The sequence below is a fragment of the Chiloscyllium plagiosum genome, unplaced genomic scaffold, assembly GCF_037043375.1.
Source record: "Chiloscyllium plagiosum isolate Xiang-an unplaced genomic scaffold, Cpla_swu_hap1 HiC_scaffold_30, whole genome shotgun sequence".
Taxonomy (NCBI): Eukaryota; Metazoa; Chordata; class Chondrichthyes; order Orectolobiformes; family Hemiscylliidae; genus Chiloscyllium; species Chiloscyllium plagiosum.
The window spans coordinates 21939456-21966402 of NW_028270168.1; the positions used below are offsets into that span (position 1 = coordinate 21939456).

General features: G+C 43.8%; 1 protein-coding gene across 1 annotated transcript in view; it reads left to right on the forward strand.

Annotated features, from left to right (window-relative positions):
- Positions 1-26947, forward strand: part of LOC122563615 (arf-GAP with SH3 domain, ANK repeat and PH domain-containing protein 2-like) — a 78598-nt gene that overhangs the window by 43146 nt on the left and 8505 nt on the right. Inside the window, exons 9-23 of the mRNA XM_043717576.2 lie at positions 2240-2326; positions 3665-3768; positions 4557-4626; positions 5712-5799; positions 6253-6301; positions 7248-7414; positions 10555-10688; positions 13095-13189; positions 17484-17664; positions 18387-18472; positions 19596-19711; positions 22395-22462; positions 22568-22675; positions 25549-25792; positions 26483-26581. Coding sequence (XP_043573511.1) covers positions 2240-2326; positions 3665-3768; positions 4557-4626; positions 5712-5799; positions 6253-6301; positions 7248-7414; positions 10555-10688; positions 13095-13189; positions 17484-17664; positions 18387-18472; positions 19596-19711; positions 22395-22462; positions 22568-22675; positions 25549-25792; positions 26483-26581 — 1696 coding nt within the window. The remainder of the gene's footprint in view (positions 1-2239; positions 2327-3664; positions 3769-4556; positions 4627-5711; positions 5800-6252; positions 6302-7247; positions 7415-10554; positions 10689-13094; positions 13190-17483; positions 17665-18386; positions 18473-19595; positions 19712-22394; positions 22463-22567; positions 22676-25548; positions 25793-26482; positions 26582-26947) is intronic.

A 26947-nucleotide genomic window follows, 5' to 3' on the forward strand; every position in this document is an offset into this window, starting at 1 on the left:
TTTCCCTGGGGTGGAGGAGTCCAGAACTAGAGGGCACAGGTTTAGGGTGAGGGACGAAAAATTTAAAAGGGATCTAAGGGGCAACTTTTTTATGCAGAGGTTGGTGCGTATGTGGAATGGGCTGCCAGAGGAAGTGGTGGAGACTGAGACAATTACAGTGTTTAAAAGGCATCTGGATGGGTATATGAATAGGCAAGGATTAGAGGGATATGGGCTGGGCGCTGGCAGGTGGGACTAGATTGGGTTGAGATATCTGGGCGGCATGGACGGGTTGGACGAAAGGGTCTGTTTCCATGCCGTACATCTCTATAGCTATGATTCTAAGTGCAGAACATTTTCTTACATTATGATTCATTCCTGGATTGAATTTAGGAACAGGAACTGGCTACTTAACCCTTTCTGACATTCTTCTTGTCCCCTTAATAGCCCTGGGCAGCAACAAAGTACCGATCTCCCATGTAAAATTATTGAGCTTATAACTACTCTGCTGAGTGCGGCCAGAATCCTGTGTCTATCCTATTGCCCTTTATGAAGAGAAGATATTCCTGACATTTCCTTGTGAATGGCCTGGCTCTGACTTTTAAGGTAGCATTCCTTGTGGAATCATGGAAACTGCGATTTGATCGGCAGTCATCCTGCAATGTGTTTCGAGAGTGCACCAGGAGCAAGAAGATGTGAGATTACTCTGTTCAGCATCGATTGGATAATAATGGAAAATGAAAAGTGTCTTTTGGGCTGGCCAGTCAGTGTAACACCAAGAGACGCTGTTTTCCATGTGATGTCCTAAACTGAAGCCTTGTTTGCTTTTCAGATGGACCTAAAGAAGAAACTTGCATTTACGTAGTGCCTTTAACAGCTTCAATGCTTTCAAAGTCCTCTTGAAGTGCAGCCACTTTTTTAATGTAGGAAGCATGGCAGTAAATTTGTGCACAGCAAGGTACCACAAACATATTCAACAAACAATTATATCATCTTTGTTTTGGTGTTGATTGCAATGAGAAATGCTGACTAAGGATTCCAGATGATCACCGCTTTCCTTATTTCAATATTGCTATTGGGTCTCTTATATTCTCTAAAAAGAGTAGGCAGGGTCCTGATTTAATATCCTATTGGACAGTCAGAAAAATACCCTGTACAAATTTCTCTCTCCAGCTTTGAGGTAAACTGACCAGGAACTCTCTTCCCACCTTGTCTCTGTCTCTCTCGCTTCTCTGTGGTTTGTTAGTTATCTTGTCTAATTTATGCTTTTCTAAAGTGCTGATTCTGCTACATCAAAGGTGCTATTTAATTGCAATTCATTCCGTTGTATTATATTAGATTAAATTAGATTACTTACAGTGGCCTATCAAGTCCACACTGACCCTCCGAAGAGCAACCCACCCAGACCCATTCTCCTACATTTACCCCATCACCTAACACTATGGGCAATTTAGCATGGCCAATTCACCTGACCTGCACATCTTTGGATTGTGGGAGGAAACCGGAGCACCCGGAGGAAACCCACGCAGACACTGGGAGAATGTACAAACTCCACACTGACAGTAGCCCAAGGCGGGAATTGAACCTGGGTCTCTGGTGCTGTGAGGCAGCAGTACTAACCACTGCACCACCGTGTAATAGCCCATCATGAAGCTTCAAGGATAGATGGACTGGCTAGATATGGGAAGAATGTTTCTGATGTTTGAGAAGCCCGGAACTATTGGGGTGGGGGGGGAGGGGGGGGGGGGCACAGTGTTATAATAATCGGGAAGCCATTCAGGATTGAGCTGAGGAAGGACTTCTTCACTCAGAGTTGTGAACCTGTGGAATTCTCTCCCAAAGAAACTTTTGGAGCCTGTTTGTCAGATATATTCAAGAGGGAGCTGGATATGGCGCTTGCAGCTAAAGGGTATGGGGAAGAGGGTTGGAATGGGATACTGAGATTGCATGATCAGTCATGATCATATTGAATGGTGGTGCAGGCTCAAAGGGCTGAATGGCCTACTCCTGCACCTATTTTCTATGGTTCTGTATCAAGTTGGGCTTCTTTCTGATGGCCAATTATTGATGTTATCATTTTTGTGGTCCATGGGAGTTTTGATATCAGAGACCCTTGAGGAAAAGGATGCAGAAAGCGGAACTTTTTGTTTTAGCCGGGCATTCTGCCCTGCCTGTGTTGACCTGTTGTGCATTGGCTGAAACCTCTGGGCAGATCTCTTCTTGCTGTAACTTGAGACTTCTTTTATCTTTTGGTTTGAAGCTGAAACAAGCACAAGATGAGGAGATGAAACAGCTGACCCAGATCAGAGACTCCCTGAGATCCGTACTCCAAGTGGATCACAAGGAGGTAGGTAACAACAGCACCAAGTGTGCTCCCTGCAAGCAGGAAGTTCCTTTAAAATGGGAAGAGAAAGGGAATTCCGCAGAGGATTGGAAGAGGATCAGAGAGTTGCAATTAGACAGGAGTGTGAGAGTAGGACTACAGTCATGGGTCACCAATGACCAATCCGTAGCTTTCAGATTGAGTTCTTCTCAAAGAACAGCAGTGGTTACATGGAAAGATATAACTGTAAAGATTCTTGAGCAAATGAAAATTACCATTAGCTGGGAGAGAACAGTATTCCAAATGCTGAGTTTTGACGTTTTTGATCAACTTTTGTTGGTGTAGCTGTTTTGATACTTTCTAAAGCCCAGGGACACTCACCTTTCCTGGGTTGTTTGGTTTTGGTTGCCATTGTATTACTCGAGATGTCATTGTATTCAATACTCCTGTCCAATAGGCTCACCTCCATGGTCCTCCCGATGGTGGTGAGCTACAGGAGGGGATATTAAAAACCGATTGCTTGGTCAAAAACATGAATTTTAAGAAGGTCGTTAAAGGAGGTGCTCAGCAGATCTGGCAGCATCTGTAGAGAAACAACATTTACTTTTGGGGTCAATCAGATTTATGAAGAGAGGGCTTGACCCTAAGCATTTAATTCTGTTCTCATTCTACTGGTGTTACCAGACTTGCTGAGTCTTTCCAGAATTATCTGGATTCTATTGAATTTCCAGCAACAGCAGTATTTTGAGTTTCCTCATAAGGCAGGAGGGGATTCTCGAGTAAGAAATGTTTAACAGCAGAAGGTAGGTGGACCATTGACAAAGCCACAGCAGTAACAGCGTATGGCGTTTGCTAAGCTGGATGATAAGATGGCACTAGAGAGGGTGAGGCTATGAAAAATCTAAATGTGCATAAAATAATGGGTGTCAAGCTACCTGGGGATTATGTACAGTGAGCACAGGGTGGGAGGGAGGGAGGTTACAGCTCAAACAGGATTTGAACATCAAAATAGAGAAAGGGTTCAGTAAGATGGTGGAGATGGAGAGCTGGTGCCCTCCATATACACATGGAAGCCTAAACCTATATAAGTGGATTCTACTGCTTTGGGAACACTTGTCTTTGGTAGCAGACATAGACTTGAGGGTGATTGCAGTGTGGGTGGATGAATGGTGACTCCTAATTCTTTCTGGCAAGAAGAAATAAATTGGTCTGAATGGTCTGTAACATTCATGTTTATCTTTCGATTCAACACACAAAGGATTGTGGCACATTGAGAAAGTTCTCAGGCTGGTGGGCTGGGCTAGTTACCCATTGCCGTTTCCTGTACCAAACTCTTTGTTTCTCTTTTTTTTTTTCTCTCAGGATGGTTTGAACAGGAAGAATTCAGGCTACAGCATCCATCCACTTCCAGGGAACCGTCTGTATGGTACAGAAAAATCTGGTTTTCTAAACAAAAAGAGCGATGGGTAAGAAATGGGAAAGATTTAACAGTGTCAGTCCTGAGTCTGAAAACCCTTCACTTTTCAAATCACAATGTACTTGTGGAGCTGCAATGATTTCTTTCTCCTTGTACGAGGGGTGGGCGTTGGTGGCAAAGCCAATATTCTCTGTCCATCACTAGTTGTTTTTGAATTGATTGTATGTCCAGGCTGATTGCGAGGGCAGTTAACAGTCTACCACATCGCTGTAGGATTGGGGTCACATGTAGATCAGATCAGGTAAGGATGGCAGACTTCCTTTCTAAAGAAAGTTCGTCAACCAGATGGATTTTTGCTACAGCTGTCGAGGGTTTTAATTTATCTTTATAATTCCAAATTTTTGCATTGAATTCTGATTTATTTACCTTGAGAGCTGGGATTTGAACCCATACCCCCATCTCCTTGGTTCAGGGTCCTGGATTGCTACTCGGCTCACTATGTTGTCACTACCTCCCTCTATTTCTGCTTCAAAGAAAACATTAATGGGAGATTTGGTAGAGATCCTCCATATTGTGTTATGTTTTGATAGTTTCTCCTTATTTGCCCTAATTCAATTCACTGGAGGGCTGTAATCAAGGATTTTGATTGAAGAATCTTTGGAAAAAGAGTCAGGGATGAAATGAGTTTTGTTTTACTATAATAAGTTATGATAATCTAGAATACATTATCTGAGAAAGGCAGTGAAAATGATAACTTAATTGATGGGCCATACAGGAGGTTAATTATAAATGAAGTGTATCTGGTGCAAATTCTGCTCTGTCTGTCTCCACTTCCAGGATCCGAAGAGTGTGGCAGAAGAGGAAGTGTGGGGTTAAATATGGCTACCTCACAATATCACACAGTACTGTAAGTAAACATTACCGTAGTGTAAGGTATCCATATAGCATCAGCTGGTGGTAAAGCACCCATTTCCTATTTCCCTTTACCTTTTGTTATAGAAGCAGGTATTGAACGTCTCTGAATCTTCTCCATTGGAACTCGACACTAGGGAGTAATGCATAAACTAAAATGAACAGCCTTTTAAAACTATATTTACTTTGTTTTTATTCCGTTACAAAAACAATCAGAAGCAGCAGCTAATTCTCCTTTCCCTTTTACTGCAGTGTAATGTTCCAGTGTGTGAGCCACATGTTAGGAATGCCCAAAGTTTGATTCCAGTCTGTAATGAATCAGTTGATCTGAATGGGAGTGTTGGCGTTCCTACATTCCCTCTTCATCAGCCCTGCTGTAGAGGGGATGACAAGTTAACCAAGGCCACAAATCATTGTAGCTGTCTCTCAGCCTGGTCTGGATGTGTGTGTGCATGTTGAATGGAGACCAGGTAGGGCATGGCTGTGACACACTTGGTGGTGGAATAGCAGGCTTTCATTGTCAAAGAGCAGGCCACTTGGACAATCAACTGTCCTAAGGATTGCCCACCTGGTTCATTTTGTTGAACTGTCTGGGCGAGATGGGTGCAGAATATCTAACTCAATTGTAAGAGGTAGAACCCAAGTGGACATGTTGGTCTGCGCCTACAGACTATGCTGCATTTGAGAGAGAATCTGTAGGAAGAGAGACTTTGTATAACCTTAGCACCTTTCATAACCCCCAAACATCCAAAAGGCTTCACATCAATGCAGCACTTTCAAAGTGCCAGGGACGGAAATGTGGCAGCCAATTAACACACAGTGAATTCCCGTAAAACAAGCTGCTGATAACCAGATAAATAATCAAAGTTTTTTATTCATGTTGGTTAATTAAATTGCTCTGTGACCTTAGGGCAATTAGAATGAAATGTTCAGATTTTTATCTTTGAAGTTAAATGCACTTTATACTGGCATCTTCAGTTGGGTAAGAGATTTTTAAAGAAGCACTTCCTTATTGGCTTTAAATAATTGCTGTTTGTTCCTATTCTGTATTTCTCATTTTCTTCTGCAATTCCCTTTCAGATTAACAGGCCTCCAGCCATACTCAAGCTGCTGACCTGTCAGGTGAAACCAAATTCCGAAGAAAAAAGGTGCTTCGATCTTATAACACGTAAGTCTGATTTACTACACAACATATATTAAGGCAAAGGACATGGTTGCATTTATGTAGCACCCCTTTCGACCTTGGGATGTCCCAAGAAGCTTTACGGGTAACAAAGTACTCTTTTTGAAATGTGGTCGCTTTGGCAAATGGAGAGATGCAGCAGTCAATTACTACAGAGCACATTCTCTCAAACAGTAAATAGGTAAGACACCAGTTAGTTGGGTGGCAGGATAATTATTGGCCAAAGACTTTATGTGTCTCCAGTTCTTCAAGTAGTGTAGTAGAATCTTTGCACTCACCTGAGAGGGTAGATGGGATATTGATTGGACATCTCATTTGAAAGACAGTACCCCTGACTGTGTAATACACTCTCTCTGGTGTATCAGCATGAAGCATACATTTATGTTGAAGCTGTGCTGCTATACTTTAGGCATCAAAATCTCGTTTGCTTTTGCGTAGATAATCGAACATACCACTTCCAAGCTGAGGATGAACAGGAATGTCAAGCGTGAGTAAAAGCATTGTTTTTGTATGACATTTTACACTGGAAACCTAGTCTGATATTTATTTGCATAAGGTTTAGTGGCTGTCATTTTCCATGTGTTCTGAGCAAAGTTTAAAATTTGAGTTGACCAGATATGCTTCTAGGCCTTTTAGGCATCAAGGAACTCGGTCACATTTTCTGCGAAGCTACAAAATATTTACAGGCCATTCAGCCAATCAACTCCATGCTCACACTTGTGTTGGACATTAACATCTTCCTATCTTCCCTATCTAAGACCGTCAAGGATAAAATAGCCTACATAATTAACAGTCATTCTCTCATTAAATACTCACTCCCCCCACCTCTGTTTTAGAGGCAGTGGTGTGATCTATCCACTAGAGGTACTGGAGCAATTTGCTGAAGTCCCTCCAATAGCACCTCCCAAACTTGTGGCATGTATCATTTAGAGCAAGGGCTGTTGATGTATGGGGACACTGTCCCTCCAAGCTCTGTTCCAAGTCGCATACCCACCGAAACTTGAAAACATATTGATTATTCATTGACACCAAGTCAATATCTGGTTATTCTGTACCCAACAGTGCTGTAGGTGAACGAACCTACATCACAAGGACAATGAGAATTCACCACCAACACCGCAAGCACTTGGGGTGGGCCAACAACCTTCTGATTTAAGTAAGAGTGCTAACCACTAAGCCAGGTTTCACACAATATCATATGCCAAAGACAACCACAAATAAATTTTGTTTCATCTCTATACGCAAAGACCATGATTGAAGTTAAAGCTGTATTTGTATGTACTTATTTAATAACTTGCTGGCACACTATCTATACTGACACTGAACTTTATCCAGTAAAAAAGTGCCCACGTGAGTGCTTTGATGTGATTATTCATCGAGTCTAAGCCAGTCCTAAGTATTCATGGCCAGTGCATATGTTCTTGTGCTTTCAGATGGGTTTCTGTGTTACAGAACAGCAAGGAAGAGGCACTCAACAATGCCTTTAAAGGAGACAATGGCAATGGCAGCAATGACACTGTACAGGAACTGACCAAGTCAATCATTGCTGAGGTCAAAGGCATGCCAGGCAATGAAGTGTGCTGTGACTGTGGTGCAGCAGGTAAATGTCGCCTATCAGGAATCTGTTTATCTGTTTGTCTGTCCCATTCTAGCATGAAGTTGGGGTGAGTCAGCTGTATCCACATATAGGAACACCAACCTTTAGTGCATGCCTGTATTTTAGGATATTTCTGTTAGTGATTGGGGTTGGATGTGTGCGTGTTGGAGGTTGAGGGATCATCTTGATCAATGAGTTTAGTGCTACTATGTTCAGGTTGTGTTTGAAAGTTTGATTGTCGTGTATAATTTTGGTTTGAATTGCTGGTTACCAGGACTTGAATCGTCTACCTGGAGTTTCTGGTTTAGCTTCTCCAAGCAAGTTCAAGTGCTGACTAGGTGCAATTTTTACAGACAATTCAGTGTGGGCTCTATCCCCTTACATTTACTGGAGGCATGGATTGCTCTTGGCACAAAGGGAACAGTTCGGAACAAAGGGATAGAGTTCTGAGATGGTACTGAAGACCCAGTGCATATCTCATCGCAGGGGGGTGGAGGGGTGGGTGTGTGTGAGATCTCAATCCCAATCCCCATCCCCATCTCCATCCCCTCTTGCTACATGGAACATCCTATTCTTCTTGCTGATAGAGGTCAGCCCTGAGCAAATTGTTCGAGACCAAATGCTGTTTTTGTCTTGATGTCTTTAGTAACGTGGGTAGTGTGGTCCTCACTCCTTCTAGGTGGAGTCCTCAGAAACACTTTTTGGCTGCTTTTGGAGGCTTTTCAGCCCTTAACATATTCATCGATATTCCCATCTCCAATATATTTTGAGCAAGAAAGGTGTCAGGTTGAGCAACCTCTCCCTCAGCTTCCCCTTGCTGCACACTGCTCCCTATGTCCTGCACCATGGACTGAATTGGACTCAACCACCAACTCAAACCACTTTCCAATTCACGTGTCTGTGTAAGTAATGGGTGTTGCAATGCCCTGGAGCTTAGACGTCTTGCACAATGGTGAACACCAGTTTTAATTTGCACTTACAATTGGCTGTGCTTATTGTTAAAAGTTGATGGTTGTTGGAGGGTGGTAGTTTACAAAAATACCACAGCTCCTTCAGTAAGCATTAAAAAGGGTAATCAGCTATTTAATGACCCTTTGGGATGGCTGTTTCAAATCTTGTCCTAAATCCATGTTCAAACTCGAGAGTCATTGTCAGCTGCTTTTGGAGGCTTTTCCGTGCTTAATGTATTCGTTGATATTCCCATCACCTATTTGTTTTGAGCAAGAAAGATTTCAGGTTGAGGAACTTCTCCCTCAGCTTCCCCTTGCTGCACACTGCCCCCACCTCCCTTCCCACAATCCCCACCCACCCCCATCCCCCATCCCCCTAACCACCTCTGATCAGGGTAGGCTTATGGTTATAAAGCGAGAGTGTATGAGCTGAAAGGGCAGTGTGGGCAGATGATGGCAGAGTGGGCTATGCTGAGAGGCTCATGCCCTGGGCACTGGATTCCAATCTCATTGCGACAGGTAGTTGGGTTTATTCAATTAATAATAAAGTTAGTCTCAGCAATGGTGACCAGAACGCTCATTGATTGTTGCAAAAACCTATCCTTACCTGGTCTGGCCCACCATTTGACACCAAATCCACAGCAGTGAAGTCGACTCTGATAGGCCTAGTGACTCACTTAGTTGAAGGGCAATTAAGGAGTGACAACAAATTCTGGCCTTGGAGAACTTCTATTCTCTGAGTGAGTCTGAGGGGACTCTTAATATACTCCTGATCTTGGACTCAGTTTACCTCCATCACAGGACGCTGAGAAATGCCAGTTTAAATTGAGTTTAAAGTCCAGTGGAGGGTGTGACTCCCCTATCCTTGAGGCAAATGGATTACCTGAGTGGCTCTTACCCTCCTCTGTGTATAATTATGGTTCATAAAGTTTGTTGCTGTTCACTCCCCAAACCAGATTTCAGATTACTACACTATATAAAGCAAGTGGCTTTCTGCCAGCTCTCACTGAGAAACTAGCATAGGCCACGTGTGGAAGACTGGTCATTTTTAGCCACACTGATACCGGATGTTTTGCGAGTTTGGTAGGTGTTACCCAGTTGGGCAGTTAAAATCCTTTTCTCTTTTGATTGTATTGGTAATGCTTCAGATGAACCATCAGAAGTGACAATTGTACCTCAGTTCTTGAACCAGCAGCTGGGATGGAGCAATTCAGTGGTGTACTTTTTTTTTGAGATACTAAACCATAAATGGATCTAGTGTTTGGAAAAATTTATTAGGTGGCATTTGCGATACCCAGGCTTCCTGCACCATGAACTGAACTGAACTCAACCACCAACTCAAAACACTTGCTAATTCATATGTTTGCATTATCATTTGGGTGTTGCAATGCTCAGGACCTTGACTTCCTACACCATGTTAGTGATCTTGGCTCTTCTGGCTAGTGGGAGAAATGACAGTTTATCTAAAATAAGGAGTTGCTTTATGCAATGATGCTTACTGTTGCATGTTAATAGAATCTTTAACATAGCAAGATATCGCAAACAACATCATTGGATAGAAAATGCAACAGCAAATGGATAGAAGTGAACTTTGAGAAGTTGGGATTACACAGCTGAAGGCTTGGCCACCAATGGTGCAGTGATGGAAATTGGGGATGCACAACAGGTTAGAGTTGGAGGAAGAAAATGATCTTGGAGGGTTGAGATTACAGAAATTTAAAAAGAGGAAACAGTGGAGGGATTTGAGCATTGAAAAGCAAGTAAACAACCCCCCCCCCCCCCCCCACCCCCCACCCCCGTGGCTGTTGTTGAACAGCAGTGGATATGAGTAGAGTTACACTGTTTAAAAGACATTTGGGTAAGTACATGATAAGAAATGGTTGGAGAGATATGGGCCAAGTGCAGGCAGGTGGGACTAGTTTAGTTTGGGATTATGGTTGGAATGGACTGGTTGGCCCAAAGGGTCTGTTTCCATGCTATTGGCTCTATGATTCTATAACTGGTCCAACTATCTCCAAGACATGATGGGTTTTCATTATCTGCCCTCCAGTTGAGGGTGGGCTCCGTGGGGGGTTGGGGAGCTGGGTGGGGCAGGATTTGCCTATTGAATACAACTGGTGTTGATGTAATAGCTGATTTTATATGGTGTTCTCTTATAATCAAGTGTAAATAATCCTGCTGATCTTGTTTTAGATCCTACTTGGCTCTCTACCAATCTGGGCATTGTCATCTGTATTGAATGTTCTGGAATTCATCGAGAATTGGGTGTCCACTATTCCAGGATACAATCTCTCATGCTGGATGTGCTAGGCACGTCTGAACTGTTGGTGAGTCAGATTTTCTTACTGCAGCCTCTTTGGTGTTCTTTCTTTTCTCTTTCTTGTCTTCAAATAACTTAGCCCAGCTTCGGGATATCCCAAAGTGTTATACAGACAATGCAGTCCTTTTACTGTGCAGCCACCATGATAATGTGAGGCAATGCAGTATCCAAGTAGAGCGCAGAAAGATTCCACAGAGAGCAGTGTGAAGATGACCAAATAGGCTTTGACACATTGAGGGATAAATGTAGCCAGAGCACCAGGGAGAAGTTCCAAGCTCTTTTGAAATATGGTCATGGGATTCCTTCCATCATCCACCTAGAAGGGTAAATGTGGTTTCATTTCACTGTCTGTCTGACAGTGCAGCTCTCCCTCAACACTCTCTTGCAGAAGCATCAATCTTGATTCTGTGCTCAAATCTCAAGACTGGGACTTGGACCCATAGCCTCCTGACTACGAGGCAAGGGCGTGACTAACTGAGCCAGGACTGACCTGCAGTTAGAAAGTTTATTTGACTTTTGTGGCACTACAGTGAAGCTTGACCCTTTTTTTGAAAAAGAAAAATTAAATACAGGGTTCACTTGTATTTTATTTATCCACCTTCTGTCCCCATCTCACTTAGCCAGAAAGTTCTGGGGTCAGTTACACCTCCCTAACTTGGCATTAACCAATGTGTGCTAAGTTTCAACCTTGCTGCCCTTTCTAACTCGGGAACACTCTGGCTGAAGATTTCCACTTCTCTACCACCCTGACTGTCTGCTCCCGTCTTAAGATTAGATCAAAATGTGCCCATTCTCATGCTAAGGCTTGATAAAGCACACTGACTGCTGGTCATGATCTATGACAAGAGCCTGTTTATAAACCCAGATTCTCATTGGCTCAGGGGCTTTAAATTACTGCTGGTTAATGAGACTGTCTTCTGCTCCCTAGATGCTATAGTTCATCTTTTGATTTGGTCTTTAGACTGAGGTAGGTCTCTACATTTGTTTGTCATGTAAGCACACATTCCGGGGGGGGGGGGGAGGGTTGATAAATATTTGCATTCACTCTGTACAAACCTTTTGACATCAGTAAAATCTAACTCTGTTATCCACTTGACTGCCCTGAATTTTCAGATACTCAACAGTAAATGTCGTAGACCACTCCTCTCTGCAGGGCATTGTGTGTCGTGCAATAGGTGCACACCTCCCAGTCTGCAGAAGTGAGAATTCTGCCACCTTTCTCTCTTTCCTCACGCCATCCCTAATGCTGTTCTACACCATGTCTGATCAGCTAACTCAGCACAGGGCCTGAACCCAGGACTTTCCTCTTCTGTTTTACGCACTGTCAGCAGACTAGGTTTCCTTTGGGTTCAATATCTGTCATGTTGTGATCTTTGTCCATCATGTGAGTTCCTTATTTAAAGGAGCTTTTCATAACAAGGGTTCACGATAATCTTTGTTCCTGGAGCACTGAACAAAATGTTTTCCCTCTATCTGAATGACAAGGAATGCTTTTTATTCCTCTTGTTGTGTGAGGTCCTCCCTAGAAAAGCTATTTGTGCTATGCTTTGGAAACTGAATGCTGCCAAGGTAACGTTTTGCCTTGGAGTGTTGGCTATGTGCCCATTCACTGATTCACCGAAGTCCTTGAGCAATAGGTAATTGGTGTTACTGGTTAGGAGAGTGTGAGAGAGTGTGTTGGGGTGCTTAGGTGGCTAATGGATATGACTGAGCCTGGATATCATAGGGAATAGGTGGGAATGGCTCTACGGCTCTGGGTGTTGCCTTGCACAGTGTGGGTTTGTGTGCACAGTGAGGTGGAATGGCCATCTGCAGGCAGTCATCCCATGTAACGTATTATAAATTCCACTTTGGAAATAGAACCAGTCTGACTCAAGATTGGGATACCAACACACTGTAACCTCACACCTTTAATGCATTGTCTGAGCTGCGATGTCACCTTTTTTTTAATAAAACCTTAAGTTATCTCAAGAATGTGACTGAAAAGAAGTTCTGGGATTTAAATATTAATGAACTGAAACCTGCAACCCATTCAAAAAGATGAAAGACTTAACAATAATCTAGGCTTGTTCAATGTATCATTTCAGTAGCGTGACACTGTAATCTTTTCCTATAAATTCTGTGTCTTATGGGCCTGCTCCAGAGCTACCTGATGAAAGAGCAGCCCTCCGAAAGCTAGTGCTTCCAAATAAACCTGTTGGACTATAACCTGGTGTTGTGTGATTTTTAATTTTGTCCACCCCAGTCCAACACTGGCTCCTCCACATCATGGTTGCTGATAACACAGTGTGCATAGGGGTCTGTGTTGTGCTGTACCTAAGTAACTATAAAGACGCAGTTGATCCTTTTCAAGTGTTCACTTGCTTTACATTCCGTACATGCCATTAATCCAGTGCTATCTTGCTTCCTACAGCTTGCTAATAACATCGGAAACACTAGGTTGAATGAGATTTTTGAGGCAAACTTGCCAGCTCAGTGTGGAGTAAAACCCACTTCAACCAGTGACATGTAAGTACCACATTAGGGCCAGTGTTGTAAAGATGGATTAGGGGGTCTGTAAATAGTGGGCTGAATAGACCATCTGTCATCACAAAATCCTCCTTACTCCCATCTCGGGGCTAGTGCCAACATTGGGAGAGTTGTCATTCAGGCAAGTCAAGAAACAGCCCGACATAATTGTACATCGTGGAATCAAACCTTGGAAATAATGTCCCAGATATAATCATCACCTGTCCTAGCTGCAGGATAGGCCCAGCAGAGGGGCAGTACAGTGATACACAGTCGGGGTGCAGTGCCCTAAAAGTCTTCAATATTGATTCTGAACCTAATAAAGTCTCATGGCATGAGGTCATACACAGGAAAGGAGACCTACTGCTGTTTACCACACACTGTCCTCTCCTTCACCTTAACTGATGAATCAGTACTTCTCCATGTTGGACACTACTTGGAAGAAGCACTGAGGGTGGCAATGGTGTAGAGTGTACACTGGATGTGGGACTTCAGTGTCCACAGGTTGGTTTCTGCCAGGATCATTCAGCTCCTGACCTTATCTCAGCATTGATTCAAATGTGGGGAAAAAAGCTAAAGTCCAGAGGTGAGGTGGAGCATTAAGGCTCCATTTGATAGAATATGGCATCCAGAAGCCTAAGAAAAACTACAGTCAATGGAAATTGGGAATGGGTGGGGAAGTTGTGGGTGGCTGGTGGAGATGCAGATCTCCACTGGTTGGAGTCATACTCAACACAAAAGAAGATGGTCGTAGTTGTTGGAGGTCAGTCATCTTAGCTCCAGAAATCTCTTCAGGAGTTCCCAGGATGGTATCCTCGATCCAATCATCTCCAGCTGCTTCGTCTATCACCTTCCCTCCATCATAAAGTCAGAAGTGCTCAGCACCATTCATGACTCCTCAAATACTGAGACGAGAGTGTGATATTGGAAAAGCATAGCAGGTCAGGCAGCATCTGAGGAGCAGGAGGATCGACATTTTGGGCATAAGGCCCTTCATCAGATGCTGAGGTAAATTTCCAAGATTTGGACAAAATCCAAGTTTGGTTTGAAAAATGGCAAGTAACATTCAGGCCAGGCAATGACCATCTCCAATGAGACAAAATCTAACCATCACTTCTTGACATTCAATGACATTATCATTGCTGAATCTCCATTATCAACATCCCGGGGGTTACCATTTTCCAGAAATTAAACCTGACTAGCCATAGAAATAGTTTTGGTATAAGAGCAGGTCAGAGGCTAGGGATCCTGCAGTGAGTAACTCCCCTACTGTCCCCTCAAAGCCTGTCCATCATCTACAAGGCTCAAGTCTGGAGTGTGATAGAATACTCTCAACTGGCCTGGATGGGTACAAAAAGAAGCTTGCCAACATCCAGGACAAGACAGCCTGCTTGACTAGCACCACGTTCACTCTCTCCACCACCAATGCTCAGTTGCAGCAGCGTTCACCAAGGCTCCTTCAACAGAACCTTCCAAACCCACAACCATCACCTGGAACATCACCATCTGCAAGTTTCCCCTCCAAGTAACTCACCATTCTGACTTGGAATTATATCACCTTTTCTTCAGTCTTGTTGGGTCAAAATCTTGGCATTCCCTCACTTAGGGCATTGGGGATCTACCCACAACAGATGGATTGCAGTGGTTCAAAAAGGCCTTTCACCACCACCTTCTCAAGGACAACTAGAGATGGGCAATGAATGCTGGCCAGCCAATGACGCCCACATCCTGCAAATGAATAAAAGTGCTTGCTGTTTTTTTTCCCCTGCCCAACCGCCATCCTTCAAAGCCACTGGTAGTGGAACTTCAAATCAAATCCATCATCATAACCAGTAAATACTGTAAATGCAAGGATTGAAGTCAAAGGCTTCCAGACTTGTCCTGCATGTTGTTCAATGTGCAGTTGTCATGGAATTAATGTGCCTGCTGCTGTGTAAGGCGTCTGGCAAGCAACCAAAACCACATTTCCAGTTTTTCTGCATCATCATTAATGTCACACTAAATACATCCTTTATCCCCTTGGAGCCCGATTCCAACTGTAAAATGCCTTTGGGTGATTTGTTGCTGTATAAATGTTACTTTTTATTAAAACAAATGTAAATGGGAAAAGAAGTGAATTATATCACGGAGGGATTGGAGGTGACCTTTTGGTCTTTCATTCCTGTACAATCTTGGTCAATCTGCACCACAACTCCACTTACCTACCTTTTGCTTTGTACTCCTCAAAGCCTGTAACCTGAAAACAAAACAATTTGCATTGGTTTTGAAAGCTCCAATTTGTCCTATAGCATCCACAGACACTTTAGTGGAGACAGTTCCAGAATTCCCCAACCCCCTCTGTGTTGGGAGAAAATGTGACTGGATTCTAGCCCTAAATGGCTGTAATTTGAAGGCCATGCTGATACCTCTCGACTCTGTAACCAATCTTACTGCCAAATCCTTCAACATCTTTGATCCCCTAAATGCCTTGTACTCCAGAATGTGAACAAAGACATCATCAGCATGAAGAAGGCCATTCAGCCCATTGTGTCAGCACTGGCTCTTTTGAAGAGTTAGTTCTGATCTCCTACTCTGTCCTCATATCCACACACAATTGATCTCTCTCGTAAATCTCCTTTGAGACCCTATTAACTCTGTTTCCGTCATCTGTAAGGTATTGCTGCCGGGATCAGTCACCTTGAATCTGTAACCTCTGTTTATACTCCTTCAGCTGTTGGAATGTTTTTCTTTATCTACTTTATCTTCAACCTGTCACATTTTTAAACACCTCTAACAGGTCTCCCCATCTTCTCCCCTGCTCAAAGGTGAACAACCTCAACTCCTTCAAATCATTTGCAAAACTATAATTCCTTCTCCTTGATTTCAGTGACTGTGTCCGATCCGTCTCTAAAGTCTTTGCGCACTTCCTGAAGGGTGGTGCCTGGAAATGGACACAATACTTCAACTGGGAATGAACTTGTGCTGTAGAATGATCTGTTATAAGTTCCGAGCAGTTGTACTTTGTGCTTTCGTATCTGTTTTAATCAACCAATTTGTTAACCTGTGCTGCCTTTCTCAATGAGTTCTGCACCAGCCCTCCCTGCAGCTTGCCTTTTTAATCTTGTACCATTTTACCAGTCAAGACAAATCTCCTCTCATCATTAATGTGGCGATCTTTCCCCTGTGCAGTGTGGGAGGCTTTTGTATAAATGTTATGGCACTTCATTGGAGAAAAGAGCCTTTGGAATTTTAAGAAAGTGTTAGTTGAATTCCTCGGAGTCCTTGGTGTAACAGGAGATTAAACTATTTCTGTCTTGTTTGGGCAAAGGCCAGGTGTAATGTCCATTTCTCTTGAAGACAATAGCTAGTGCTGGGATGGTGTGGGTGGAATTGTTTCACAGACATCAGCTCCCCACAGCCGGGAACCAAACCCAACTGAACATTTTTCATGCATGTGTCAGTGGAAGGCTGTGGGTGCACCACCATTCTGTCTGATCCTTTTCAGCAGGAGCTTCACCATGCTCTCCCAACCGCAGCTGATCAGGGAAATAAGGAATTGAACCTGGGATTCTTTTTAAATCCGTGAGACTTAATAACCCCATCTTGCAATCTACCTAACATCCAGCAGCTGAATGGTTAAGGCTGTGTGTACGTCTTAGACCTTGACTACTGAGAGCTCCCCATCTCCAGAAACACTAAGCGGGATCACAGTAACCAGTAACAGAGGATTCAAAATAAACAAACCTCTAGCTGACCTGACCTCCTCTGATCTTATAAATGAATTTGCCTTCTCGATGTTGAATGACAAACAACTAGTACCTTTTGATCTTCTGCACAGTGATCCCTGAAGTCCAGTTGACCAGTTGAATCCAAAGCTGGAAGGAGGGCAGGATTCAAAATTACTATCCAGAAATAGGCCATTCAGCCCGACTGGTCCATGCTAGTATTTATGCTCCAGAGAAACCTCCTCTGCATCCCTACTGCACAGACCCATTACTAGCACAATGTTCAGGTCTTTCCCTAAGCAGCCTTTTAAATGCACCAAATGCCCCCAAGTGGTTGCAATCTTTGGGTAAGAAAGTTTCTCTTCAATCCCCTATTGGATTTTGTCATGACTGTCATGCCATCATGAATTATAAGGCTGCAGATGGAAAGTGCATGCTGAGTTGTAACCCACTGAATGAGAGACTGGTGGATGTTAGTCTTTGAACGGTAGTGATGGTGATGTGTTGAATTGGTTCCTTGAGCAGCTGGGGCCACTAGGCAATGATCTTCAAGCTAACCTCTGCTTAAAGATTCCCTCTACACCCAATAGGAACTCTCGTAAGGAATTTATTACGGCAAAATACGTGGAGCACAAATATACAAAGAAAGGTGTTTGCGAGGATGGGTGGAAGCTGTTTGAGGCCATCCGGAACAAGGACATCCTGAGTCTACTGCAGATGTACAGCGAGCGTGTGGATTTCAGTGCAGCACTCAGCCTGCCAGATGGACAGGTAACTCTTCTTACTCCTTCCCCACTCTGTCTCCTGTTTACCCATCACTCCAATAATGGCGTCTTTAGCTTAACAGGGAGCATTCCTCACATCCATTCCTATCTATTTTCACTGAGCTGATTATTGGGATGCTTGGGCTGCCTATGAGGCGTGAGAGAGAGAGGGGAAGCTAGGCTTACATTCCCTAAAGGTGCCACAAACACAATGCTGAAGACGCTCAGCAGGTCTGGCAGTATCTGTGCAGAAAGGAACAAAGTTAATGTTTTGGGTTTGATCAGATTCTTCCTTGGGTGCTTTCATGAAGCATGCAAACTTCTTAAATGGTAGGTGTTTCCTCTGGCTGGGGAAAGAGCTCTGGAACTAGGGGTCACAGTTTCAGATTTAAAGGGCAGGCCATTTCAGACTGAGATGAAGACTGTTCACTTGGAGGGTTCTCTGTCCCAAAGGGCTGTGGAGTCACAGTCATTGAGTATGGTTTGTGACAGAGATTGATAGCTTTCTTGATTTTATGTATATTGAGAGTCACAGAGACAGTGTGGAAAAATGGCATTGAGGTAAGACATGAGCCATTATGAGGTTGATTGGCAGAACAGGTATGAGGGGCTGAATGGCCTACTCCCTTGTTCCTATTTGAACTATGGAATCATAGCATCCCTACAGTGCTGTTGGAGTCATTACTTTTAAAATAAAAGTCCTTAGAACAATTTTTCTCTTTTTTATAGGACCTTGGGGAAACACCGTTGCACCTCGCTGTGCGGTTGGCAGACAGGACATCGCTGGCTTTGGTTGACTTTCTGATCCAGAATGGGTTGGTATCATTTCCAATGCAGAGTTGGGCGGGAATGTATCTAGTTTGGAGTTGGCTGTTTCTCAGATCTTAATGTGGCTTTCCTGGCTGGGAAAGGCCTGTTTTTATTATTTCTGTTTCGCTCTTTTGATTCGGATTGGAAGCATCCACCTTCAGCTGTTTGGGTCATGTGATTTGAGCCAGGCTATGGAGCTGAACACGCATGTTCAAACACACATTATTGCTCAGGTTTCTGCAATGTCACTGACCCGACGTAGCTTTCATGATGTGATCGGGTCATCTCAGTGACCTTTTGGATCACTGAGGGGTAAATTCCTTTTTTGTCCAGGTTGTCTGATTGGAAGGCAGAAACCTCACACCTGACCAGATATTAAACCCGAAACCTCCCTGGTCTGTATGACCCGGTGATGATGAAGGAAAGGTCAATGTAATTCCGAGTTGGGATGATGTCAGGATTGATGACAGTGATCCTAGTTCTGGTGGCTCTCCAACATGCCTCCATCATTGAAGTGATGGAGGTTCTGGGTTTGAGATGCAATCAAAGAAAGCCTTATGATTGTGGGGTGGGTGGCGGGTGTGGAATAACCTGGAAGTCAGACAGAATCTTACAGTTTGGCCTTTGAATTAGACCTATCCTGTTTGTACCAACTATAAGCTTTGATTGCATTGCCAACACCCCAGGGGGTTTCCCTGGACTCTCCTGGAAGTGATGACTAATCTCCATGGTTTTGCAGGAAATGACCCAGAAAGAAAAAAAAACTGTTGTTGCATCAGGAAGAAAAAAGAAATCGTTTTCTTTGGTTTTGTTGTGGGAATTTTGGAAGAATGATTTTAAAAAGAAAACACTTCTTGACTAAGATATAAAACAAAACATCAAATTGGATTACAAAGAGTTCCGAATAGCTGGGTCTGTGGTATATGTGCAGAGGGTTGCTGTGCTTGGTAATCATCAGGAAACATTCTGAAATACATCCAATCAGATTTGACAACCCTGAGTACCCCCCTACGCTGTAATCTCCTGGCTATATGACGTTGGAAAATGGGTCAAAAGCGATTTGGTTGGTTGGTTTGTTTGCATCCCTGAGACCTGTTTGTGTAAGACTGGTATGTGATGTTCTTGCAGAGGTGGCCTGGATGTGAAGACAGCAGAGGGGAACACCCCCCTTCATTACTGCAGCCTGTACAACAAAACCGAGAGCCTGAAACTGTTACTGAAGGCAAAGGCCAGCTTGCAGATCGGTAAGACCAGGCTCCCCTTCAATCTTCACTCAGATTCCCCACATCACTCACTTCTCTCTGTTTAAGATATCACTTGAATCTCAGCTCTTCTGTCGAGCTATTAGTCAGCTAAACTAATGTCTGAGATTCAATTTGTGCGTGAAACGTACAAGATGCTTCTCAGGAGCTTTACTAAAGGTGCCATACAAATCCACATTGTTCTCCCTGACCTCATCTCCACTCCTTCTCGGGCCCTTGCTTTCAAGAGTTTAAACACCTCATTGAGGATTTCAGACTTCACTGCTCACTTTGTTTCCGGTCGATTTCGAGGAATAATTGCAATGTAAATCCCAGCTTTAGTGTGAACTGAATTGTGGTGAAGAGTTGCTTTAATGGTGTGGAGGGCTTCTGGGGTTCCCTGAATCCATTGACTTGTTTTCACCAACATCGCTCCTTTGCAAAGGGAAGCCCTGATGTTCTGTGTGCATTGCAAAAGGGAAAAAAAAATCCCACACCAGTAAGTGGACTGTTCCATCGTTCTGAGAGGTTGAGTTACCAACTCACGGATAGCATTGTACATCTCTGTTCTGTCCCTCCCATCCAGTCCCATGTAGTTTCTCATCACAGGAACACGAAATAGGAACTGGAGTAGGCCATTCATCCACGACTGATGTGACATCCTTCAAGTCCACACTCCCAACCTTTTTCCTCATTTCTGTACATCTACAATGACCTTAAATGTTCAGGAGGGACCACACAGTCACTGGTGACTGCTATGTACCTTAACCCCATTCACCAGGCTTGAATGGGGTTCCATTATCCTGAATATATTGCCAAGCTAAAATCAATCCTGGCTTTGAAATCTCCGATTGGCCACAACCTCAAGAGCTTTGTTCTGAGAGGTTAGTTTTCAAGATCCATTATCCTCCATGTGTAGAAATGCTTCCTACCAGACTCTTGGACAGCCAGCTATGACCTCGATGTTACAGCCCCTAGTTCTAGTCTTACCACCAGAGAAAAGACAGTCAGCACTCCCTTTTCAAGTGGCTCAGTTTTATGACCTTTTGGTTTTAACATTCATCAGTTACTGGGGCAAATATTTGTGTTGGGAATTTTGTTTTGGTGTTTTTTCCACCTCAGGTGCATTGCAGGATTGCATGGCACTAACTGTGCCATGTTGGAGTGGGCACTTGCTCTCCCTGGCTCTGTCTTGATGCCCCTTCCTGGTGCAGATTATCCTCCTAGCATTTCAACTCAAACCTGTTCTTGCTCCGAAGTTACTCCTCCTGCCTGTCTCCAATCATTTTCCCGAGCCCTTGTTCACAGCCATGCCTCTGGAGAAGAAAGCAGGGGTTAGCACTGTCAATTCACAATAGGGTGAGGGTGCACAGTGCATAGCAAGCTGCAACTAAAGCAAGCAAGGTCATTGGCAACTGGGATGTGGGAAAGAGTTGACGTATTTCATACTTTTAAAATTTACTTTTTACTTTATTACAAATGTATTTCATGTTACAACTGTCAGAACTTAGCAATTATGGTACTTGAAGCCATAATATTTAATAAAAACAAAATACAGCTACTGCTGACAATCTGAAATAGAAACAAAGTGCTGGAGAAGTTCAGCAAGTCTTGGCAGCATGTGGAGGGAGGAAAAAAGTTAATGTTTAGAGTCTGACATAACATTTATTTGGTTTGTATTATATTTTGAATGACTTTTTTTTCCCTGAGAGAAAAGGTCTTTTCAGAGTTTAACTGTGTAACAGTTGTAATGGGAGACTGGTTTTCTTATTGTTTCACTTGACATTCAGGACCACCAATACCACATTCAGTAAGGACGTTAATGTTACTCAATGTTTCCTTTGTCTTAACTAGGTCAAGCTCAATTGGATCAATCCCCTTTAACCTTTTTGAGGGATGCAAACCAGGCCTGTGCAACCTGCTACTTCTCTTTATCGGCTCAGCATTACCTTGGTGAATCTGTACTGTGTATACTGTCTGAGGCCAGGAGCTCACTACCATTTGCATGTGTAAATAAATGAAACAAAACATGAATGCAAGGAGAGAACTTTATTGCTGAAAAGGACATAAAGGATGTAAATTTGTTTCCATACTGATGGGAAAATAGCCCCAGATGGGAACAGAAAATTAATGCAGGCCATTCGGCCCTTTTGAGGCTGTTCCTCCATCCAGTTAGTTTCTGGCTGATTTTGTTTGTCCCTCAGTTCTACCTGGCCTGTTGCCTGCTTTATTGTTATGTCCCTCAATGCCATTCCTCGCTCCACAAAATCCACTGAACAGGTCTAGAACATCTTAAATAACCCCAACCGCCCAATCTTCTTCACCCCTCCCCCAGTCCCAGTCCTGCCATGGGGATAGGTATTTGACAGGGAGAGAAGTAGGGGTGGGATTTGTTTTGGATGAATAACTCCTGCAAAGAGACATCACAGCGAGGAGGGTGAAGGACAAATCTCTACACTCCAAACTCTTCCTTTATTGACCTCTGTCCTCCTGTGAGGAATTGCCTTGTGACCATACTCAATGACAGAATCCTGAGCGCATAGAGTTGTGAGAGCAGACCTGCCCACCCCCCAACCTCAACACAAAATGTCCTATTCTTAGTTTTGACTGTGATTCTGACTGAGGCCCTGACCAGAGATTGGGTTTTGTTTTCGATTAACACTTTCACCCTCTCATCCTGTTGAAGGTAACGCGGCTGGAGAGACTGCCTTAGACATTGCAAAGAAATTCAACCACTCCCGTTGCGAGGAACTGGTACGCTCCTTTATTTTTCAGTTTTGAGTTGTGTTTTTTTTTTAAATCCAGTTTATTGTGGATTTGAAGCAGGAGTTGAGCAGTCTTGTAACACTTTGATTGCAGCTTGATCAAGCACTGTCTGGGAAGTTTAACCCTCCTGTTCACGTGGAGTACGACTGGATAGTACAACAAGACTTTTCTTACGACAGTGAGGACGACTTGGAGGAAAAGGTGACATACCCTGGTCTCGTCTTCTCTCTCTTGTTACCTCTATCTTTTCACTTTGATCTGTAGAATTCAGTCTCAAGATGTACCAGTAGGGCCTCAGCTCATGTACTGGGTGTAATTCTGTGCACCAGCCCCCTTTTTAAGGAAGCACTTCAAGATCTTGCAGAGGGTCCAGAAGGAGACCAGGCCAGACATTGGCTCGGGAGGACAGAGGTGGTCAGGAAGAAATTCAATCAAGGTGTTCAAAATCAAGAAGGGCTTTGATAGAGGGAGAGACTGCCCACAGTAGCAAGGATTAGGGGATGCACATTTAAGGTGATGGGCACAAAAATAAAGGCAAACAGGATAAAAACGCAGTTACATTAATACGATTTGCTGCCTGAAATGATGGAAGCTGATTGCAACTTTGAAAAAGAGCTGGGCGTGAAGGGGAACTTGTTTTTATTCTGGGCTTGAAGGAAATGTTAGAGAACTGGGTTAAAATAATAAAGAAGCAGGACAGACTGGATGGTCAAACTGAGATTGTCCTGTGTCTCCTTCGATGATACCCTGATTGCACGAGATGGGAGAGAGAAGGCTTCTCCAAAGTGCTTTATTCAGATGGTGTGCTGGACGGTATGGAGCAGGCAAGAATGATGCAGCTTCACTTTCCCTCCTGCATTCCCTGAGCTCAGCGCTCCAGTCGATCTGAATATAGAAAAACAAAGAAGGATGCCTTGTGGGTGGCATTCAGGGATGTCATGGTGGCTCAGCAGTTAGCACTGCTGCCTCACAGCACCGGGACCCAGCTTCGATTCCACCCCACTGGTGACTGTCTGTGTGGAGTTTGCACATTCTCCCCGTGTCCGTATGGGTTTCCTTCGGGTGCTCCGGTTTTCTCCCACAGTCCGAAGATGTGCAGGTTAGGTGGATGGACCATGCTAAATTGCCTGTAGCGTCCAGGGATGTGCTGGCTGGGTGGATTAGCTATGGGAAATGCAGGGGTGGATCTGGGTGGGGTGCTCCTCGGAAGGTCAATGTAGACTCGATGGGCTAAATGGCCAGCATTCACGCTGTCGGGATTCTATGATTCCTGTCTGAGCCAATGGACTCTGGGTTCAAGTCCCATTCAAGGTCAAGGGATGGTGCTGCTAAAACGCAGACTTGTAAATCCATCCGATATTTACCAATGGCAGGCAGTGAGAGCAGGAAAGATTCCTGGTCAGTCAAAGTGATGAAGCATTTCCGTCACGATCCATCATTTCAGGCTATCTAAAAGTGATGTCATCATAGCAACCTGGACTCCTTCTGGAGAGGGGAGTTGGAGGGGGCAGTTGGGGTGGGAGTTGACATAACAAAAACTCACAGCACTAGAGCATTATTCCAAACTGATATTTACCCCTTAACATCACTAAAAGCAGATTACTTGATCGTGTATGTCTTTGAGTGTCCTGCTGCATTTCCTACATTGCAAAAGTGGTTTTACTTCACAAGTACCTGTAATTTGCATTGGGACATACTGAAGTTGTGAAAGTCTCTGTATAAATTCAAATCTTTCTTGCACAATCCCAATGCAGAATGCAACCTCTAAATCTGCTGCCCTCATGTGGTAGATCAGTGTCACTGTCCAGTTACAGAAGAAAGGTTCGAGTTTTCAGTACAGTGTTCCTCCATCACCTCAATCCTTTTTGTACCTTCCCTCCTCCTTTTCATTGCAGAGTACCATAATGTAGATAGTGTTCAGATTTGGAAAATCTCCTTTGCAACAATCACTGAGGGTTTCTGAGTAGGGAAAATACTGTGATGGGGGATGTAATGGTGCTGACCAGTTGTTAGGTTTTAAAATTGACTGTGATGGAGTTGTTGAACTTTTCTCTCCTGAAACTTGAAGGCACATGTTAAGTTGTGGGCGGCACGGTGGCACAGTGGTTAGCACTGCTGCCTCACAGCGCCAGAGAACCGGGTTCAATTCCCGACTCAGGCGACTGACTGTGTGGAGTTTGCACGTTCTCCCCGTGTCTGCGTGGGTTTCCTCCGGGTGCTCCGGTTTCCTCCCACAATCCAAAGATGTGCGGGTCAGGTGAATTGGCCATGCTAAATTGCCCGTAGTGTTAGGTTAAAGGGGTAAATGTAGGGGTATGGGTGGGTTGCGCTTCGGCGGGTCGGTGTGGACTTGTTGGGCCGAAGGGCCTGTTTCCACACTGTAAGTAATCTAATCTAATCTAATCTAATCTTAAACTAGTGCAGACTCAGCACAAAGCAGAGTTCAAGTGATTCCCTTCAGGTTCCTGTGAACCCTAATATGGTACTGAACCAACATGTATTGTAACATTAAGGACTAATAGGTAGGAGGGGGGACACAGTTGGGGGGGTGGGGGATGGAATTGCCTTTGGGAGACATAGAAGTCCACTTCACCCTCTGGTGGCTTTCTTCCTGAGTTAGATGTTTTTGAACTCCCATTTCAGGAGTGGAGTGTATAAAGAGGCTGATGTGGCGATTAGGCACTGCACTGTTACCTACTGTACAGAGCTTCAAATTAAGCCATTGACAAGCTTGTCCCAGTTAGTTGTTCAGGTGGTTATTGATGTAACTCGTAAACTGCTTGATCTCAAAGCTGATGCTAAATTACCCACCCCACTCCCCCCAATTCCCTCAGCCTGTAGGAAAAACTGTGCTTATTTGTTGGTTTCTGTTTGTGCGATCTTCCTGATCGTTTACAAATTGACAGTCACTGCATCTTGAAGCGAAATGTACTCATTTTGTGCAAAGTGTTTTGAGATTGAATACAATTCTATCTGTCTCTGAGGCCTCAAGCCAAGGCTGTTTGTTGTTAACCTTGGTGAGGGCACCTCAGTCACTTTGGCTTCTATATTGTTCTTTTCATCCCCCTGTCCAGGTCAGTCCTTTGCAAAGGTCATTCAAATCCATTGGCCAACTCTCTCCTCCGATTGCTTCCATCACATCTCCACCATTTGGGAACCACAGCCCTTCTGGCTCCAAGAAGGAAAGATGGAGTTTCACTGGCTCCAATATTGTGAATGAGACGTACGGAGCAGTGGTCCTTCCCTCCAAGGCATCTGCTCATTCACCGACTAGCAACACCACGCCACCACCACTGCCTGTCAAAACCTTCACCAGGGGTGAGTGCTCCACAGGAATGGTCAGGAATATGGGTTTGGGGGAGGTGGGAGGGGAATTTAATAGCACACTGGCTTTTCAGTGTCCGCAGAATTGAACAATGTCTCCTCTCTGCCTCTTGCCTGTAAAGGGTCCAATATGACATGGCTTGGGCCCATCCCATCTCACGGGCATTGCATAATGTTCAAAACACTGTCACAGGTCCATGACAGGATATATGTCCACATCAACCTCCTCCCAGCCCTTTGGATCATTAGAACAGACAAAATAGGAACAGGAGTAAGCCATTCAGCCCCTTGAGTACCCTGCTGTTCGATATGATAGTGGCTGATTTTAGACATCAGCTCTACTTTCCATCCAAATTTTCATCCCCTTTGATTCTCTTTACTGTCCAAAAATCAAAGTAAACCCCAGGGTAGGGAATATTAAAGATTCACCACCTATTTCTTTCTCCCTCTTGTATTTATCAAACTTTCATTAAATACATCCATGTTGTTCACCTTGTTTATTTGCAGTATCGAGTTCCATGTTAGCAGTCCAATGATAGCTTATCCTGAATTAATTACTGGACTTATTAATGATTAGTATTATGTTTAAAGATTTAATATTTGCTTCATTATGAAAACACCACTTTATGTTTAGTCTGTACAACACTTCTGATGAAAAGAATTACATGGAATTTCTTCCTGTAGCTGGGTCCGTTGATGGACAGAACAAACGATGCTCCCTTGGGAACGGTCCTGTACTTGCCCCATCACCGAGTCATGGGATCACACCTGCCAAAGCTCCAGGTAATCTGTTTCTTTCATTCGAGTTTCATGGTGACATTACAGGCTAACTCCGCCTGTGAAATGTTTGCAACTTTTTAGGTGTTGAACTGACATGAAAGAACACTTATTCTTAAGGATGGGAATTTTTGCTTTTCTCTGGGGTTAGGCTGGGCCCACCAGTAGGCATCGGTGCTCAGTTGGAAGTTAGGCTCGGCCTACTAGATTCAGGCCTAGTGTCAAATCTGGTCGCTGTGGGTTTTGTCAGGACAGATCTGGCAAGAACATACTCCAAATGAAGGGAAACAGTCATTTTAATGCAAAAGCAATATACTGTTGATGTTAGAAATATAAAAACCAGAATTGCTGGAAATACTAAACAGGATAGGT